Source organism: Scyliorhinus canicula, chromosome 25 (assembly GCF_902713615.1).
Source record: "Scyliorhinus canicula chromosome 25, sScyCan1.1, whole genome shotgun sequence".
NCBI lineage: Eukaryota > Metazoa > Chordata > Chondrichthyes > Carcharhiniformes > Scyliorhinidae > Scyliorhinus > Scyliorhinus canicula.
Window position 1 is genome coordinate 4,358,563 of NC_052170.1, and position 21,792 is coordinate 4,380,354.

The following is a 21,792-nucleotide window of genomic DNA, read 5'->3' on the forward strand; positions in this document are numbered from 1 at the left end:
CAAGTTGTCAGTTATAAATGTTTAATACAAATACTTTATTGGCTTGATGCTGAAACTGCAATCCGACAAAATGTGGAAGGATTGGGCTGAAGGTCACTCAGGTGGACCGAACAGTTCAGGGTTCAGGGGAGTCCGATGGCTTTGTTGTCGTGTCTTTGTGAACGAGCTGCGGCTCATCTTCCCCGTCCTGCGGAGGGTGAACGAGGACCTTGTCGATTATTCCGAACTCCTGAGCCTCCACTGGGCTCATGTAGCGATCCCGCTCCATCGCTCCTTCTGTAAAACAGCAAAGCCGTGACAGGGTTTGGCGAGCAACATGGTGGCTTGCAGCATTGAATGGTGCACAATACACACGCAGACACACGCAGACACACACACTGTGAAAATCCCCCAGTCACCACATCCCACCGCCTGCTCGGTACACTGCAGGAGAATTCAGAATGTCCAATTCACCTAATAAACACGTCTTTCGGGACTTGTGGGAGGAAACCGGAGCACCCGGAGGAAACCCACGCAGACACGGGGAGAACGTGCAAACTCCGCACAGACAGTGACCCAAGTCAGGAATCAAACCCGGGTCCCTGGCGCTGTGAAGCAACAGTGCGAACCACTGTACTTTAATGGAAACTTAGGGCAGCTACAATCACCTGTTGACCGACAGGGAGACCTCTGGACTGCCACTTGCTATGGGCCTGTTACGCTTTTAAATATTTTTGGCTACAAGAAGCAAATTTCTTGGTCACCAAAGGCACCAACTATCAGCTCCAGGGACTGTATTTTGAACCTTGCCCCTTGAGGAGTGAACATAGAAAACAGGAGCAGAAGGAGGCCACTTGGTCTTTCTACTCTGATCCATGATCATGGCTGATCATGCAATTCAGGAACCTTCCCCACTTATCCTTTGATCTCTTTAGCCCCAAGAGCTACATCTAATTCCTTCTTGAAAACATTTAATGTTTTGGCCTCAACTAATTCCTGTGGTCATCTCTCCCCTGAATGGTCCACCCCGTATCCTCAGACTGTGACCCCTGGTTCTGGACACCCCCACCATCGGGAACATCCTTCCTGCATCTACCCTGTCTAGTCCTGTTAGAATGATGTACGTTTCTATGCGATCCCATCCCCCCCCCCCCCCCCCCCCCCCCCCCCCAAACCCCGTCATTCTTCCAGACAGAGTAGGTAAACATGAAGACTCAGAACAACCTCTCAATCCAATCGGTTTAAATAACTGACTTGTCACTATTTCTTCATCTGAAGGTGTTGGTTACAGCACTCGACATCTCCATGGTAACTACAATCCCTTTGCGCAAGTTTTTTAAAAATAAATTTAAAGTACCCAATTCATTTTTTCCCAATTAAGGGCCAATTTAGCATGGCCAATCCACCTACCCTGCACATCTGTGGTTTGTGAGCGAGAAACACACACAGACACGGGGAGAATGTGCAAACTCCACACGGACAGTGACCCAGAGCCGGGATCGAACCTGGGACCTCGGCGCCGTGAGGCAACAGGGCTAACCCACTGCACCACCGTGCTGCCCCCCCTTAGCGGAAGTGACCATTCTTACAACAGTGAATGTGAGCACGCTATCCAACCAAGGGGGGCATCACAGCTGAGCCAGATCCTTCCTTCACCCAATGCCCTCATGGAGCTTCCCATGGAAACCCTGGCAGATTTTTCCATCTCTCTAATCCAGCGTAGTCAGGCCGGCAGTGTTACCCCGACAGTCAAACAGATCAGCACCATAGAGGTCAATCCCCACTTGATCAGCACCACATCAACCGGGTTATCAAGTAATTCCCTCCATCAATGGCGCACAATGGCAGCAGTGTGTACTGGACCCGAGATAGACTGCAGCAAGTCACCATCCAAAGCACTTTGCAAACCCGCGACCTCTACCACCTAGAAGGACAAGGGCAGAAGACACATGGGAACACCACCAAGTTCCCCTCCAAGCCACACACCGTCCTTACTTGGAAATACATCGCTGGAGTGGGGGGGGGGGGAATGGTGAATTATTCCACCAACTACTGATACTGCAACAACCAGGCAAGAATAGAAATGATACCGATATCCAGCACTTACCAATCACTGACAGCATCTGCTTAGTGTGCTTAGCATAAATATGATTAATCTGTCTTTTGATCTTGAGAATCTCCTCTGCCTGGATAGCGATGTCAGTGGCCTGGCCCTGTGAAGGAGGCATCAGAACCAGCCATTAGATTTCTTCAGTGCACGTTTGTGACCTCCTCGAAACTCAGTCTCTCAAAACGGTCTGCCCCACCACCCTTCCCTCGCCACTGTTACCCCTGCTCAAAGCCCACAGTATGCTGATCACCACCCTCAATTCAACGTAGACGAGCGAGGGGGGGGGTGGGGGGAGCTGGAGCGAATGGGGAGAAAGAGTGATGGGGAGGGGGGATATGGGCAGCAGAGTGACAGTGAGAAAAACATTTCCAGGATTTTGCCAAATTGAAACAACTTCCAAACATTTAGCATCTCGGATGTAGAAAATCAGTGAAGCTTAAATGAAGAGATGGACGCTGAGCCACATTAGGATGGGTAGATCAAAAGCTACCAAGGGAGGGTCTGATCTGCAAAGAGGTGGGAGGGGTTCAGGGAATTCTGGAGTGTGACATGGATACCAATGGCGGGGCAGAGGAATGACGCACGAAAGGCTTTACCCCAGAATGGTGATTCTATATAAAGCGGCAAAACATCGCACAATGATTTCCTCTGAAATGCAGCAATTGTGAAGGCAAATGCTGGCTGCCATTTTTTTTACACAGCAAGATCCCACTAACTGCAATCAGATCAACAGTGGAGGGATAAACAGATAGCGCTGGTGTGTTTGACAGCATCTGTGGAGAGAGAGAAACAGAGTCAACATTTCAATTCCAATCTGACTCTTCTTCTGGACTCGAAACATTAACTCTGTCCCTCTCTCCGGCGATGCCGCTGTCTCAGCAGAACTCTGGTTTTATTTCAGATTTCCAGCATCCGCAGTATTTTGCATTGAAGCAAAAACAGTGGATCAGGATTTTTGGCTGAAGGTGGAGGAACCGTTGCCCAGGACACCGAGGACACCATGCTCTCCTTCGAATGGTGCCAGGGCAGTTTTAAAAATCCACCCAAATGCCTGCATCTCAGACAGTGTGGCACTCCCTCAGTACTGCATCGATACGCAAGCCTGGATTACAATGGAGCAACGGAGTCAGACCTTTCGGAGCAAGAGGTTGGAGCTACCAACACGGACACAGGCAGCCCTGTTTACCACTGAGTGCCGAGCTAGGAAGATATGCTCCAGGGAGTGAAACCCTGGGGTTGGGTAAATGGAACAAGGTGCTACAATGGAGTTAAGAAGCAGCGCAGTCATGATCTCATTGAATGATGGAACAGGAAAATTGAAATTGAAAAATTGAAAATCGCTTATTGTCACGAGTAGGCTTCAATGAAGTTACTGTGAAAAGCCCCTAGTCGCCACATTCCGGCGCCTGTCCGGGGAGGCTGGTACGGCAATTGAACCGTGCTGCTGGCCTGTTGGTCTGCTTTAAAAGCCAGCGATTTAGCCTGGTGAGCTAAACCAGCCCCTCAAAGGATCGAAGGACTGAAAGATCTCTTCCTGTTCCTCTGTTGAAATCACGTGGCACTGAATCCGAACACTGATTTCAAACCTCGCTCCTGGACATCAAGACAGATGGAGCCGGCATCCTCCCACAGTATTAAACCAAAACCACTTATTTATTTCATCTAAGAATGGTGCTTCCAAAGCAATGCATGTAATATGAATAGAAGATCACACAACTCAGGGATGGGACTAGGCCGCTACTCTCAGTACTTACAGATGCCCCTCCCGAGGGCTGGTGAATCATGATGCGTGCGTTAGGGAGGGAGTGCCTCATTCCTGGGCAGCCGGCGGCCAGAAGCAAGGAACCCATGCTGGCAGCTTGCCCTACGCACCACGTGGAGATAGGGTTCAGAATGTACTGCATGGTGTCGTAAATAGCCAGGCCAGCAGTCACCACACCACCTACACAGGGAGAGCACAAAGAAAACACAGTCACACCACTTACACAGGCAGGGCAATAAGAAAACACAGTCACCACACCACTTGGGGCTGGTTTAGCACAGTGGGCTAAACAGCTGGCTTGTAATGCAGAACAAGGCAAGCAGCGCGGGTTCAATTCCCGTACCGGCCTCCCCGAACAGGTGCCGCAATGTGGTGACTAGGGGCTTTTCACCGTAACTTCATTGAAGCCTACTTGTGACAATAAGCGATTATTATTATTATTACTTACACAGGAAGAGCGAAAAGAAAACACAGACATTGAACAGCAAACAGGGAACAATGGAGTGAGTTGGGGCAGGACACCAGGGGGGAGCGATCCCGTGGGGACAGGTACTGTCTTGTATCCCAGCCACTCAGACCGTTCAACAGCCTGCTTTCCCTTGTAACCCCGTGCACTGACATCGCTTTTTAGCCTTTCGGCTAAGATCAGGCCCAAGATCAGGTGCGGTGCCTGTTCTTGTCAGCTTGGATCTGGTCTGTCTCTCTTGTGGGGACCATGAACTGGAGTCAATTTGAATTTAAATTGGTTTTTGGAGCAAGCAAGGAGCTGGATTAAAGGTTTGCCCCTTAGGTTTAACTCTGCACATTGCCCAGGCTTTGCCCTCTTCCAGACACTTCCATCAGGCAGAAGGTACAGAAGTCTGAAGATCCGCACATCCAGACATAGGAACTGCTTCTTCCCCACAGCTACTAGACTCCTCAACGACTCCCCCTCGGACTGATCTGTTCCCTGTAAGAACACTATTCACGACACCCTATGCTGCTCTTGCTCATATATCTGCTTTGTTTGGCCCCTTGTTCCACACTGTAACCAATCACTGTTTGTCCTTGTACTTTGTCGATTATTCTTTCTGCCTATTTGGCTGCGTAAAAATGCCTTTCACTGTCCTTCAGTAGATGTGACAATAAACTAATCAATCATTGGCTTTGAAAGGAATCAAATATTTTTTTTAAAAATCAAGATTGCTTCTTCCTGTCCTCTAAACGATGGAACCTGTTTCCCTTCTGTTATGCTCCACAACCACCTAACATTACTCCCTTTCAGTCCCACACCTCCCCTTTTCTCAATAAAGCTAAACACAGGAGCAGGAGTGACAACACCTCACAATAAGGAAAAAGACTTGCATTTATCCAGTATTTTTCACAACCTCAGGTGTCCCAAAGTGGTTTAGAGACAATGAAACACTTTTGAAGTGTAGTCGCTGCTACAATGTAGGGGATTCCCTAGGTTGCCGGGATACACCCTGCTGGAGCGACTGCTGCTTCTGGATGTGGGAGGGGAGGGAAGAATTGGGGATATATATAAGTGGCTGGGGAAGCAGGGAGGCGACGGGAGGTGAAGATCAAGGAGAAGTGGGAAGCGGAGTTGGGAATGGAGATCAATTGGAGGGTATGGAGTGAGGCACTGCGAAGGGTAAACGGGACCTCCTCTTGTGCAAGGATGAGCCTGATACAGTTCAAGGTGGTGTATATGACTTGGGCGAGAATGAGTGGGTTCTTTCAGGGGGTAGCAGATGAGTGGGAGAGGTGTGGGCGTGGGCCAGTGAATCACGCGCACATGTTTTGGGGTTGTAAAAAATTGGGAAGATTCTGGGCGGGAGTGTTCGCGGTCTTAGCCAGGATAGTGGGGGAGGGAGTGGACCCGGACCCCTTGGTGGCAATATTTAGAATTTCAGAGAAGCCGGAGCTCACGGAGAGGAGGAAGGCCGATGTCATGGCCTTCGTCTCTCTGATTGCGCGGCGGGGAATTTTACTAGAGTGGCGGTTGGCATCGCCACCCGGGGTAGCAGCATGGTTGGGTGACCTGTATGACTTCCTGCAGTTGGAGAAGATAAAGTATGAGTTAAGAGGCTCTTCAGGGGGGTTTGAAGAAAGGTGGGGGATGTTTGTGACCATGTTTGAGGAGCTGTTCGTTGAGGGGGGGGGGGGGGGGGGGGGTGGAAAGGGAAAAATCTGTACAGACTGTTTAGTTGATTGCTGGGAAGTACATTTCCCGGGGTGTTTATTTGCTGTAACCTGTTTTGTTACATGTTTGGAAATAAAATACTTTTTTTTTTAAACTGCTACAATGTGGGAAATGTACGCACAGTAAGCCCCCACAATCTGCAGTGTGACAATGAGCAGATAGACTGTTTCCGAAGGATAGAAATACTGGCCAGGACACCGGGGATAACTGCTCCTCTCCAAAATCGTACCAGGGGATTTTTTACATCCAGCAGCGAGAGCAGACAGGGTTTCATGCACCTCAGCATTCTCCCACCCTGGACTTTGTGTTCAAGTCTCCGGAGTGAACCTTGAACCGACCAATTCAGATGCTACCCACTCAGCCACAGCTGAAAGCAAACCTGGCTCCAAGTGAGCGATTATCCTGTACGCTACGCCCAAGCACAGGGAGCAGCATCTGTAGCTGTCGAGAAATAGAAAACTGCAAACACATCGGGCAGCAGTGGATACGGACCAATCACAGACCTTGTGAAATGCCGTTAGAATCACTGGGCCTGCTTCTCCCTGGCTGGTGACGTTAGTCGGGGAGATAAAAGGCAGGCAGCAGCGGGAGCGAGCTCCTTGCCAAACTGTCCCCTAGAAACTTAAAACTGAAACAAAGACAGGGACACACAAAGCCCAACTCACCTGGACTGTTGATGTACATGTGGATTGGCTTCTTATTGCTCTCAGACTGAAGAAACAAGAGCTGAGCAATCACCAGGCTGGCGATAGTATCGTCTATCTGAGAGAAACACAATTATTAAACTCAACCAAGACCGTCACAGGGGGGAAAAAAAAACCCTCCGTGGCATCGAAGAGACACAAGCACTCACCGGTCCCATAACACAAATAATCCTTTCCCTTAACAATCGGGAATAGATATCGTAAGCTCTCTCTCCACGGCCCTGGGGAAGGAAAGACAACGATTAAAAACTGAGAACGTACGAAGCTGGATGTTCTCCTTGACCGGAGCGAGGGAAAACCCAGGATGCGTTGCCAAGAAACCACCATCCCATTGAAACACTTACTGTCTGTTCGATGACGATGGGAATTAATGGGTGGCTACAGCTTGGTGTCTGATGAATCGTCCTGCATCCTGTGATCAGCTGCCCAGAATGTTGCACGAACGTCTAGATAATAAGCAGATACAAAGAAATGGTGATAAATATTACAATGCATTTAAAAAGGTGTTAAAAATCAAGCGCTTACTGATTCAGAACTTCTGCACTTTCCCCTCGAGGCTTATTGCTTCTTCTCACCCCAGGTTGTGACTCTAGTCACCATATCTTAACCAAACTTGGGGAGTTCACTTTGTGCCTGTCACCATATCTTAACCAAACTTGGGGAGTTCACTTTGTGCCTGTCACCATATCTTAACCAAACCTGGCGAGTTCACTTTGTGCCTGTCCCCAATATTTGTCAGTGCAGAGATCACAGCCAAGATCAATCAGCAAATATTTTCGCACCAAAGGAGGCCATTCAGCCTATCTTATCTGTACCTGCTCTTTGCTAGAGTTATCCAGCGAGGGGCAGCACGGTGGCCCAGTGGTTAGCACTGCTGCCTCACGCCGCCGAGAGCCCAGGTTCTATCCCGGCCCCAGGTCACCGTCCGTGTGGAGTTTGCACATTCTCCCTGTGTCTGCGTGGCTCTCACCCTCACAGCCCAAAGATGTGCAGGGTAGGTGGATTGGCCATGATAAATTGCCCCAAATTGGAGAAACAAAATGAATCGGGTACTCTAAATTTAAAAAAAAATAACCTCAGCCGGGACGGGAATTGAACCCGCGCTGCTGGCCTCGCTCCGCATCACGAACTAGCTGTCTAGCTCACTGAGCTAAACCATCCCCCGTTGCCTCACATTGACCTCACCTGATAATCACACAACCCCCAGGCCTCCTATTCCAACATCCCGCCCTCTGCCCTAGTTAAAACTCAAACTGCGATCTTCCTGGTCTCTATTAATTAGTGTTGCACCAGGCAGTGTCTCATTCATGAACTGTGCCCCCGTGTTTTTAATTCCCCAGCCAGGCGGAACATCCTCTCAGTAGCCACTCTATCAAAATTTAAAATGTTTCACTGAGATCTCACTCTTCTAAACTCCAGATAACATAGACCCAATGTACTTAGTCTCTCATCATAGGTCAACCCAGCTACCAATGTAGTGAACCTTCTCTAGACTGCCTGCAATGCGAGTATATCCTTCCTTAAACATGGAGATCAAAACAGCACACAGTACTCCAGATGTACCAGCCTCCCCGGACAGGCGCCGGAATGTGGCGACTAGGGACTTTTCACAGTAACTTCATTGAAGCCTACTCGTGACAATAAGCGATTTTCATTTCATGTGTTGTCAGTAAAACCCCGTACAATTGTAAAACTTCTTTATTCCTGTCCACCAATCCCCTTGCAGTAAAGGTCAACACGCCATTTGCTGTCCCCTAACTGCTGACTGTACCTACATATTAACTTTGTGCCCTCTGTACAAGTACACCCAGTCTCTCTGAACATCAACATTGACAAGTTTCTCACCTCTTGAAAAACATTCTGCTTTTCCATTGTTAAGACCACAGTGAATAACCTCACACTCCTTTACATGATACTCCATCTGGAAGCCTATTATCCACGCACTTAACCAGTCTATATCTCTTTGCAGCCTCCTCACAGCTTACATTCTCACTTGGCTTTGTATAGATTTTATATTCTATCATAATACTGGTCATTGTGTTGATTGTTGATGGGGAAGGGAATGAACATTGGGTGCAATGAGACAAGTCCAGATAACACAGAGACACAGCAGATCAGAAAAACATACGTCAAGAGACTTGACATCTCTGGTTCAGCAGAATCACAGAATCATTACAGCACACAAGGAGGCCATTTGGCCCATCATGTTTGTACTAGCTCTCCGAATGAACTCACCCAATGTCATCCCCACCACCTTCTCCCCATAACCCTGTACGTTCATCATTTTCAGCTAACAGTCTAAGGTCCTTCCAAACGCTTCAGCTGAACCTGCCTCCTCCACACCCTCAGGCAACACCACCCAGACCTGAACCTCTTTTCCACGTCCTCTCCAGTGCTTTCCCAACCTTCCTGCAGTGTTGGGGTCCCAGGACCGGAGCCAGTACTCAGCTGGTCCAACTGCAAGTTCAGCAGAACGTCCCTGCTCTGATCCCCGATTAACAGAGTGGCTTCATTTGAAGCTTTGGGCTTCTTTTTGAAAGGTTTGCGTTTGGTGTCTGTCTGCTCCCCCTCACCCCTGCCTTCAGCCCCCTCTACTCCCCCTCACCCCTGCCTGCAGCCCCCTCTACTCCCCCTCACCCCTGCCTTCAGCCCCCACTGCTCCCCCTCACCCCTGCCTTCAGCCCCCACTGCTCCCCCTCACCCCTGCCTGCAGCCCCCTCTACTCCCCCTCACCCCTGCCTGCAGCCACCTCTGCTCCCCCTCACCCCTGCCTGCAGCCCCCACTGCTCCCCCTCACCCCTGCCTGCAGCCCCCTCTACTCCCCCTCACCCCTGCCTGCAGCCACCTCTGCTCCCCCTCACCCCTGCCTTCAACCCCCTCACCTCTGCCTTCAGCCCCCTCTGCTCACCCTCACCCCTGCCTGCAGCCCCCTCTGCTCCCTCTCACCCCTGCCTTCAGCCCCCTCTGCTCCCCCTCAGCTCCCCCTCACCACTGCATTCAGCCCCCTCACCCCTGCCTTCAGCCCCCTCTGCTCCCCCTCACCCCTGCCTTCAGCCCCCTCACCCCTGCCTTCAGCCCCCTCTGCTCCCCCTCACCCCTGCCTTCAGCTCCCTCATCCCTGCCTTCAGCCCCCTCACGCCTGCCTGCAGCCCCCTCTGCTCCCACGCACCCCCGTTGCACCCACTCACCCTCAGTCTCTCTGCACCCACTCACCCTCAGTCCCTCTGCACCCTCACTCCCTCTGCACCCACTCACCCTCATTCCCTCTGCACCCACTCACCCTCAGCCTCTGCCCCAGCAGCATCTTGTTTGCCCCGACCTCCGACCCGGAAGTGCACGCTAACCGGAAGCGACCGTGCCATGGCAACGCGGCCTGACCCCGAGCCGAGCCGGGGGCGGCCTGGGGAAAGTGACCGGGAGAGAGGAGAGGACAGGAGAGGAGAGGGAAGGGAGAGCGGCTAAACTCCAGCCGCTTCCGCCAGGCTGTCATCAACAACAACCTCGGCAACCATTACAGTTACTCCGGCTGTTCCCGCCCGCCGCCGGAGAGAGGCCTGTGTTTGGCCGACCAGCGAGTAGCGCGGAGTTTGCAGCAGCCCCAGACACTGAGAGACCCCAGACACTGAGATACTCCAGACACTGAGATACTCCAGACACTGAGATACCCCAGACACTGAGATACTCCAGACACTGAGATATTCCAGACACTGAGATACTCCAGACACTGAGATACTCCAGACACTGAGATACCCCAGACACTGAGAGACCCCAGACACTGAGATACTCCAGACACTGAGATACCCCAGACACTGAGATACCCCAGACACTGAGATACTCCAGACACTGAGATACTCCAGACACTGAGATACCCCAGACACTGAGATACCCCAGACACTGAGATACTCCAGACACCCAGACACTGAGATACTCCAGCCACAGAGATACTCCAGACACTGAGATACTCCAGACACTGAGATACTCCAGACACTGAGATACCCCAGACACTGAGATACCCCAGACACTCAGATACCCCAGACACTGAGATACTCCAGACACCCAGCCACTGAGATACTCCAGCCACAGAGATACTCCAGACACTGAGACACTCCAGACACTGAGATACTCCAGACACTGAGATACTTCTGACACTGAGATACTCCAGACACAGAGATACTCCAGACACTGAGACACTCCAGACACTGAGATACTCCAGACACTGAGATACTCCAGACACTGAGATACCCCAGACACTGAGATACTCCAGACACTGAGATATTCCAGACACTGAGATACTCCAGACACTGAGATACTCCAGACACTGAGATACTCCAGACACTGAGATACTCCAGACACTGAGATACTCCAGACACTGAGACACTCCAGACACTGAGATACCCCAGACACTGAGATACTCCAGACACTGAGACACTCCAGACACTGAAATACTCTAGACACTGAGATACTCCAGACACTGAGATACTCCAGACACTGAGATACTCCAGACACTGAGATACTCCAGACACTGAGATATTCCAGACCCTGAGATACTCCAGACACTGAGATACTCCAGACACTGAGATACTCCAGACACTGAGATACTCCAGACACTGAGACACTCCAGACACTGAGATACCCCAGACACTGAGATACTCCAGACACTGAGACACTCCAGACACTGAAATACTCTAGACACTGAGATACTCCAGACACTGAGATACTCCAGACACTGAGATACTCCAGACACTGAGACACCCAGACACTGAGATACCCAGACACTGAGATACTCCAGACACTGAGACACTCCAGACACTGAGATACCCCAGACACTGAGATACTCCAGACACTCCAGACACTGAGATACTCCAGACACTAAGATACCCCAGACACTGAGATACTCCAGACACTGAGATACTCCAGACACTGAGACACTCCAGACACTGAAATACTCCAGACACTGAGATACTCCAGACACTGAGATACTCCAGACACTGAGACACTCCAGACACTGAGACACCCAGACACTGCGATACTCCAGACACTGAGACACTCCAGACACTGAGATACTCCAGACACTGAGATACTCCAGACACCCAGACACTGAGATACTCCAGACACTGAGACACTCCAGACACTGAGATACTCCAGACACTGAGATACTCCAGACACTGAGACACTCCAGACACTGAGACACTCCAGACACTGAGATATCCCAGACACCCCAGACACTGAGATACTCCAGACACTGAGATACTCCAGACACTGAGATAATCCAGAAACTGAGATACTCCAGACACTGAGATACTCCAGACACTGAGATACCCCCGACACTGAGATACTCCAGACACTGAGATACTCCAGACACTGAGATACTCCAGACACTGAGATACTACAGACACTGAGATACTCCAGACACTGAGATACCCCAGAGACTGAGATACCCCAGACACTGAGATACTCCAGACACTGAGATACTCCAGACACTGAGATACTCCAGACACTGAGATACCCCAGACATTGAGATACCCCAGACACTGAGATACTCCAGACTCTCAGACACTGAGATACCCCAGACACTAAGACACCCCAGACACTGAGACACCCCAGACACTGTAATACTCCAGACACTGAGATACCCCAGACACTGAGATACCCCAGACACTGAGATACTCCAGACACTGAGATACTCCAGACACTGAGATACTCCAGACACTGAGATACTCCAGACACTGAGATACCCCAGACATTGAGATACCCCAGACACTGAGATACTCCAGACTCTCAGACACTGAGATATCCCAGACACTGTAATACTCCAGACACTGAGATACCCCAGACACTGAGATACCCCAGACACTGTAATACTCCAGACACTGAGATACCCCAGACACTGAGATACCCCAGACACTGAGATACTCCAGACACTGAGATACTCCAGACACTGAGATACTCCAGACTCTCAGACACTGAGATACTCCAGACACTGAAATACTCCAGACACTGAGATATCCCAGGTCTGAGATACCCCAGACACTGAGACACCCCAGACACTGTAATACTCCAGACACTGAGATACCCCAGACACTGAGATACTCCAGACACTGAGAGACCCCAGACACTGAGATACTCCAGACACTGAGATACTCCAGACACTGAGATACTCCAGACACTGAGATAATCCAGAAACTGAGATACTCCAGACACTGAGATACTCCAGACACTGAGATACTCCAGACACTGAGATACTCCAGACACTCAGATATCCCAGACACTGAGATACCCCAGACACTGAGATACTCCAGACACTGAGACACCCAGACACTCCAGACACTGAGATAACCCCAGACACTGAGATACTCCAGACACTGAGACAACCCAGACACTGAGATAATCCAGACACTGAGATACTCCAGACACTGAAATACTCTAGACACTGAGATACTCCAGACACTGAGATACCCCAGACACTGAGATACTCCAGACACTGAGATACTCCAGACTCCCAGACACTGAGATACCCCAGACACTGAGATAATCCAGACACTGAGATAATCCAGACACTGAGATACTCCAGACACTGAGATACTCCAAACACTGAGACACCCCAGACACTGAGACACTCCAGACACTGAGACACTCCAGACACTGAGATACTCCAGACACCCAGACACTGAGATACTCCAGACACTGAGACACTGCAGACACTGAGACACTCCAGACACTGAGATACTCCAGACACCCAGACACGGAGATACTCCAGACACCCAGACACTGAGATACCCCAGACACTGAGATACTCCAGACACTGAGATACCCAGACACTGAGATACTCCAGACACTGAGATATCCCAGACACTGAGATACTCCAGACACTGAGATACCCCAGACACTGAGATACTCCAGACACTGAGACACCCAGACACTCCAGACACTGAGATACTCCAGACACTGAGACACCCAGACACTCCAGACACTGAGACACCCCAGACACTGAGATAACCCCAGACACTGAGATACTCCAGACACTGAGACACCCTGACACTGAGACACCCCAGACACTGAGACACCCCTGACACTGAGACACCCCAGGCACTGAGACACTCCAGACACTGAGATACTCCAGACACTGAGATACCCCAGACACTGAGACACCCAGACACTGAGATACTCCAGACACTGAGACACTCCAGACACTGAGATACTCCAGACACTGAGATAATCCAGAAACTGAGATACTCCAGACTCTCAGACACTGAGATACTCCAGACACTGAGATACCCCAGGCACTGAGACACTCCAGACACTGAGATACTCCAGACACTGAGATAATCCAGAAACTGAGATACTCCAGACTCTCAGACACTGAGATACTCCAGACACTGAGATACCCCAGGCACTGAGACACTCCAGACACTGAGACACTCCAGACACTGAGATACCCCAGACACTGAGACACTCCAGACACTGAGATACCCCAGACACTGAGATACCCCAGACACTGAGATACCCCAGACACTGAGATACTCCAGACACTGAGATACTCCAGACACTGAGATACCCCAGACACTGAGATACTCCAGACACTGAGATACTCCAGACACTGAGATACTCCAGACACTGAGACACTCCAGACACTGAGATACTCCAGACACTGAGATAATCCAGAAACTGAGATACTCCAGACTCTCAGACACTGAGATACTCCAGACACTGAGATACCCCAGGCACTGAGACACTCCAGACACTGAGACACTCCAGACACTGAGATACTCCAGACACTGAGATAATCCAGAAACTGAGATACCCCAGACACTGAGATACCCCAGACACTGAGATACCCCAGACACTGAGATACTCCAGACACTGAGATACCCCAGACACTGAGATAATCCAGACACTGAGATACTCCAGACACTGAGATACCCCAGAAACTGAGATACCCCAGACACTGAGATACTCCAGACACTGAGGTATCCCAAACACCCCAGACACTGAGATACTCCAGACACTGAGATACTCCAGACACTGAGATAATCCAGAAACTGAGATACTCCAGACACTGAGATACTCCAGACACTGAGATACCCCAGACACTGAGATACCCCAGACACTGAGGTATCCCAGACACCCCAGACACTGAGATACTCCAGACACTGAGATACTCCAGACACTGAGATAATCCAGAAACTGAGATACTCCAGACACTGAGATACTCCAGACACTGAGATACCCCAGACACTGAGATACTCCAGACACTGAGATACTCCAGACACCCAGACACTGAGATACTCCAGACACCCAGACACTGAGATACTACAGACACTGAGATACAGTGCCTTGATCACGGAGGCCGAGGTCGTATTGGGGCAGGGGACAGAAAAAGGGAAGCGGGAGAATTTGTCGATAACGGTGAGGAAATAGATGTTGCGGTTGGTGGACGGGAGGGGCCCTTTGAAGCTCACGCTTAGTCGCTCAAAGGGCCCAGAGGCCTTCATCAGGCGGGCCTTGTCTGCTCGATAGAATTGCGGTTTGCATTCCGCACAGATCTGGCATGCCTTAGTCATGGCCTTGACCTCCCCTGTGGAGTAGGGTAGCTTGCAGGACTTGATGAAGTGGGCAAGCCGGTGGCAGAGGTCATCGTGGATGGATCTCAGGCGGTCCAATTGCGCGTTGGCGCACGTGCCGCGAGACAGGGCATCTGGGGACTCGTTGAGCTTACCCGGGCGATATTTAATATCGTACGTATAGGTGGAGAGCTCTATCCTCCACCTCAGAATTTTGTCGTTCTTTATTTTGCCCCGTTGTGCGTTATCGAACATAAAGGCGACCGGCCGTTGGTCGGTGATGAGGGTGAACCTCCTACCAGCTAGGTAGTGCCTCCAGTGTCGCACGGCCTCCACAATGGCTTTTGCCTCCTTCTCGACTGCAGAGTGTCGAATTTCCGAGGCGTTGAGGGTTCGGGAGAAGAACGCTACTGGTCTGCCCACTTGGTTGAGGGTAGCAGCCAGGGCGACGTCTGATGCGTCGCTTTCTACTTGGAAGGGAATGGCTTCGTCCACCGCGTGCATGACGGCCTTGATGATGCCGGCCTTGATACGGTCGAAAGCCGACTGGGCCTCATCCGTCAGGGGAAAAACCGTGGTCTTAATGAGTGGCCGGGCTTTGTCCGCATATCTGGGGACCCACTGGGCGTAATAGGAGAAAAGCCCCAAGCACCGTTTGAATGCCTTGAGGCTACGGGGAAGGGGGAGTTCCTTAAGGGGACACATGCGGTCGGGGTCCGGGCCTAGGACCCCGTTTTCCGCGACGTAGCCGAGGATGGCGAGCCGGGTTGTGTGGAACACGCATTTCTCTTTCTTGTACGTGAGGTTGAGGGCCCGGGCAGTCTGGAGGAACTTCCTCAGGTTTGCGTCATGGTCCTGATGGTCATGGCCGCAGATGGTGACGTTGTCCAAGTACGGGAAGGTAGCCCATAAGCCGTACTGGTCCACCATTTGATCCATCGCCCTCGGGAAAGCGGAGACTCTGTAACACCAAAGGGGACCCTGAGGAAGTGAAACAGCCGACTGGCTGCTTCAAAAGCCGTGTAGGGGCGGTCCTCTGAGCGGATATGGAGTTGATGGTAGGCCGATTTTAGGTCAACCGTGGAGAATACCCGATATGGGCGATGGAGTGACCACTTCAGCTATGCGGGGAAGTGGGTAAGCATCGAGTTGTGTAAAGCAGTTTATGGTCTGGCTATAATCCACTACCATTCGTTGCTTTTCCCCGGAGCGGACTACCAATACTTGAGCCATCCAAGGGCTGTTGCTGGCCTCTATGACCCCCTCTTTTAGTAGCCGCTGAACCTCTGACTTGATAAAAGTCATGTCTTGGGTACTGTACCGGCAACTCTTGGTGGCGATGGGCTTACAGTCGGGCGTGAGGTTCGCGAAGAGGCGGGGTGGCGCAACTTTGAGTGTCGCCAGGCTGCAGACAGTGAGTGGGGGCAGGGGTCCGCCGAACTTCAGTGTCAGGCTCCGGTGGCTGCACTGAAAGTCCAGACCGAGCAGCAGGGGGGGGGGCGCAGAGTTGAGGGAGGATGTAAAGTTTAAAATTGTATTTAGCGCCTTGAATTGTGAGGTCAGCGACACAATACCCCGTGATTTGTACCGAATGGGACCCTGAGGCAAGGGCGATAGTTTGGGAGGCGGGATGGGTGCGCAGGGAGCAGTGCCTTACCGTGTCTGGGTGGATAAAGCTCTCCGTGCTCCCGGAGTCGAACAGGCAGGGAGTGTCATGGCCGTTGATTCGCACCCGCATCATTGAGGTTCGCAGGTGCTTCGGCCGCGATTGATCGAGTGTGATCGCTCCTAGTTGCGGGCTGTTAGAGTCGAACTCACAAAATGGCCGCCCGGAGTCACAAGATGGCCGCCGCCGCCGGTCGAACTTGTCGGGTTTCGAAGATGGCCGCCGCCAAGATGGCCGCTCCCATGACTCGCACGAGGTCGATGACGCGTCGGAAGTGGGCGTGCCCGGCCGCAGCGCGGCCACGTTGCGGGGTCTGTGAGACCAGGAGCTTGATTTCTGGGCCTGATGAGGATTTTGTTTGTGGCTTTTGGGCCCAGCCAGGCAGACTTTCGTAAAGTGCCCTTTCTTCCCGCAGTTGTTGCAGATCGCGGATCGGGCCGGGCAATGCTGACGTGGCTGCTGGCCTTGCCCACAGAAATAATATGGGGAACCCCCGGAGTGAGTAGATCGTCACGTGGCACAGGCCTGTAGCGTGGCCAAGTCTGGAGGGGATAGAGAGGGGTTCGCAAGGTCCGCGGAGTACGTACGGAGGTTACGGTGGCCCTTTCGAGAGAAGAGGCGAGCGTTACCGTGCCCTGGAGATCCTTTGCCCCGTCTTCTAGGAGTCGCTGCCGGATGTACAAGGACCTGATACCAGACACAAGGTCGTCGCAAATATGTAAGTTCGTGTGGTCTTCTGCCGTCACTGCTTTGTGATCGTAGTTCCTCGCGAGCGCGGTGAGTCTTTCCACAAACTCGTCCAGCGTTTCCCCGGAACGCTGGCTGCAGGTTGAGAGCAAATGTCTGGCATGTACCTCGTTAGTAGGTTTTATGAAGCGTTTCTTCAATATTTCCACGGCCGCCTCATAGCTCGTAGCAGTTTCGATCACGGCAGAGAGTCGGTGGCCCACCCAGCTTGCGAGTGCTGTCGACATCAGTCGTTGAGGAGTCCAGATAGTCCTCAAAACACCGGAGCCAATGTTTAAACATTTCCGGGGCTTCCGGCGACCGAGCGTCCAGGTTGAGTTTCTCCGGGTTTAGAGCGCTGTCCATCTTGATGTGTCTGTAGATTAAATTGAGGCACTCTCAATTACGATGCCAGAGCGAGGTCGGTAATCAAAGGCTTTAATCAAGGGGCTGTTTAGCTCACAGGGCTAATCACTGGCTTTGAAAGCAGACCAAGGCAAGTCAGCAGCACGGTTCGATTCCCGTAACAGCCTCCCCGAACAGGCGCTGGAATGTGGCGACTAGGGGCTTTTCACAGTAACTTCATTTGAAGCCTACGCGTGACAATAAGCGATTTTCATTTCATTAATATACAGAGAACAGGACAGCATTTGAGAGAAGTGTGCTCGCCACATGGAGCCTTATCCTATATACTGTTTCCTGGGGGCGTAGCCAGAGGCGGAGTCCCCCAGGGTTCCAAGCCTCTTAATAATCCAGACACTGAGATACTCCAGACACTGAGATACTCCAGACACTGAGATACTCCAGACACTGAGATACTCCAGACACCCAGACACTGAGATACTCCAGACACCCAGACACTGAGATACCCAAGAAACTGAGATACTCCAGACACTGAGATACTCCAGACACCCCGACACTGAGATACTCCAGACACTGAGATACTCCAGAACTGAGATACTCCAGACACTGAGATACCCCAGACACTGAGATACTCCAGACACTGAGATACCCAAGAAACTGAGATACTCCAGACACTGAGATACTCCAGACACCCCGACACTGAGATACTCCAGACACTGAGATACTCCAGAACTGAGATACCCCAGACACTGAGATACCCCAGACAGTCCACACCTCCAGATGCACCACTGGCTCCTCTTTGTTTCACTAATGTGATTATCCGTTGCCTGAGGTCAGACGTCAGCCAGCTGGCAGGTGTAGGAATGTAGTGTGGGTCAGTGCAAAAGCAAACCAAGGGGCAGGCAGCCACAGCAGCAGGGCAGGGGCACAGTCAGCTCAGGGCAGGGGCAGAGCCAGGGCAAGGGCAGAGCCAGGGCAGGGGCAGCCCCAGCTCAGGGCGGGGCAGAACCAGGACATGGGCAGTGCCAGCTCAGGGCAGGGGCAGAGCCAAGGCTGGGCAGAGCCAGGGCAGTGACAGCGCCAGGGCGGGACAGATCCAGGATATGGGCAATGCCAGCTCAGGGCAGGGGCATAATCAGGGCTGGGCAGGGGCCGAGCCAGCTTAGAGCAGTGCCAGTTTAGGGCAGGGCAGTGCCAGCTGAGGGCAGGGGCGGAGCCAGCTAGGGGCAGAGCCAGGTCTGGGCAGGGGCAGAGCCAGGGCTGGGCAGGGGCAAAGCCAGGGTAGGGGCAGTGCCAACTCAGGGTAGGGGCACAGCCAGCTCAGGGTAGCGGCAGAGCAAGCTCAGGGCAGGGGCACCGCTCAACAGCTGCACATCTGCAATTACAAACAGAAGGTGCTGCTGGAAAAACCCAGCAGGTCGACAATGTCCACGGAGCGAGAAGCAGAGTTGGCGTTTCAGGATCACAGGTGTGCTGCCAGACCTGCACAGAAGTCTTCAATTCAGCCCCTCGAGCCTGCTCTGCCATCCAATCAGATGCCCATATCCCTTTAACCTGTTTTTAAAAAAATCAGAACTATATCCATCTCCGTCTTGAAACCATTTAACGACTCAGATTCCACCGCACTATGGGGCAGCGAGTTCCACAGATTCACCACCCTCTGCGAGAAGTAGTTCCTCCTCATCTCAGTTTTAAATTTACTGCCTCTGAACCTTTCACTGTGACTTCTCGTTCTAGATTGCTCCACAAGGGGAAACATTTGATCTATGTTTACTTTATCAATCCCAATTAATATTTTATACACCTCGATCAGTTCCCCTCTCATCCTTCTAAACTCCAGCAAGTATAAGCCAAACTGTTTAATCTCTCCTCATACGTCAAGCCTTTCATTTACGGAATCAATCTGGTAAGCCTCCTCTGATCTGCCTCCAATGTCACCACATCCTTCCTCAAATAAGGAGACCACAACTGGACACAATACTCCAGATGTGGTCTCACCGACATCCTATACGATGTTAGTGGTAGGTAGACCTCCTTGAACTTGACTTTTCTTCTCTCTAATGTGGGCCAATCTGATGGTACCAGGCCGTCCCACAGGGTCACCAAACCAAATATTGTCGCAGCAAGTGCCCCAGGTCACTGTGCACATGGGATTGACTGAGCAAAAATAGAAAGACGCAAAATAAACATCAACCCGCAGCTAAAACAAGAATGCAGGATGTTATTGTCGGTGTCTACAAGACAATCTATACCATGGGGTGGTGCCCACCGATTGCAGAAGGCATCACACATTCCAGTGAGCACCGCATGTTTCCTTAAAACTGAAACCCGAACCTTCTCTACCCATAAAGGTTCTCCACATGAAACATCAGCTTTCAATGCAGACATTCGAGGCTTTGCTGAATATTTTCACTCATAGCTAATGATCCCGATGATGCATTATTTTATCAGGAGTCCTCTTCAAACAGTATTAATTCAGCTATTCATCACTGTACCATTCTGATGGATGAGTTAAGTTGGTCCAATTGGCTTTCATCATTCATAAGTTTTCTTCATTCATGGGGATGTGTGTGTTAAGAAGCTCGACTGGGATTTATTACCCGCGCCTAGTTGCGCCGTCAGAAGATGGTGGTGGGTCGTCCTCCATGCTGTCATCCAGGTGGTGGATGTATTCGCAAACCTGTGCTCAGGTAGAAAAGGGTCGTGGCTTGGAGGGGATCTTGAAGATGACGCTGTTCTCCTCGGCACCTGCTGTCCTTGTCCTTGTTCTTCTACAGGCTGGAGTTGATGCTGTGAAAACTGCTGTTGATTGGTACACAGCATCGCAATTTTTATTGTCTGTTTTTGAGATGTGGGAAAAGGTTAGGCAACATTCATTGGCCACATGGTCTGAGGGTTTTGGGAATCAACCCTGTAGCGTGACCAACACCAGATAGTGGTGACAGCTTCCGTGAAGGGCGTTTGTGAGCCACTTGGGTTTCTGTCAGCTTATAATAATAATCTTTATCGTCACAAGTAGGCTTACATTAACACTGCAATGAAGTTACTGTGAAACGCCCCTAGTCGCCACATTCCGGCGCCTGTTCGGGTACACAGAGGGAGAATTCAGAATGTCCAAATTATCTAACAGCACATCTTTCGGGACTTGTGGGAGGAAACTGGAGCACCCGGAGCAATCCCACGCAGACACAGGGAGAACGTGCAGACTCGGCACATTCACCCAAGCCGGGAATGGAACGTCGGACCTTGGCGCTATGAAGCAACAGTGCTAACCACTGTGCTACCATGCATGGTCACCCTCTGTTACCAGTCCATAAATTATAAGTGTTTGTTGAATTAATTTTCCATTATAGGATTCCAATTTACAACCTCTGGGTGGCTAGTCCAGGGCCACCAAATTACCATTGTACTCTCGCTTATCCCATCACACATGGGACATTTAATCCCCAAAACAATAGTGGCTGCAAGTGGACCAATTTCGCCCCTGTACAACCTTTCTTCTGATTGCTCAACACAGTTTTTGTGTCAGTATGAAATGCAACCTCACACAGAACAAAAGAGAAAGACCTGTATTTATCAAGCACCTTTCCAATCTCTGACGTCCCAAGGTGTCTTACAGCCAATGAGGTACTTTTGAAGTGTTTTTCGCTTTAACAAAAATGGAATCGCTGAATGGTACTAATGAAGCAAAGTAAATAATAGTGCCAGTGAACTGAACGGTTATACTTAACTATAT

The 21,792-nt window shown here is 51.0% G+C and overlaps 1 protein-coding gene across 3 annotated transcripts; it reads right to left on the reverse strand.

Moving 5' to 3' along the window:
- LOC119957182 (caseinolytic mitochondrial matrix peptidase proteolytic subunit) lies at positions 1-10,265 on the reverse strand. 3 transcript variants are annotated; one of them, XM_038784980.1, is made up of 7 exons: positions 10,021-10,265; positions 7,085-7,186; positions 6,890-6,961; positions 6,702-6,798; positions 3,844-4,031; positions 2,087-2,192; positions 1-276 (listed from the first exon to the last, which is right to left on the reverse strand). In XM_038784980.1, exons 1-7 carry the CDS (start codon positions 10,228-10,230, stop codon positions 116-118), a joined length of 936 nt encoding a protein of 311 aa, XP_038640908.1. In that variant the 5' UTR covers positions 10,231-10,265; the 3' UTR covers positions 1-115. The 3 variants fall into 3 exon arrangements, with proteins under 3 accessions (XP_038640908.1, XP_038640910.1, XP_038640909.1); XM_038784982.1 differs by lacking the exon at positions 10,021-10,265 and adding an exon at positions 9,996-10,016; XM_038784981.1 differs by lacking the exon at positions 10,021-10,265 and adding an exon at positions 8,586-8,627.
- Positions 10,266-21,792: the final 11,527 nt, after the last annotated feature.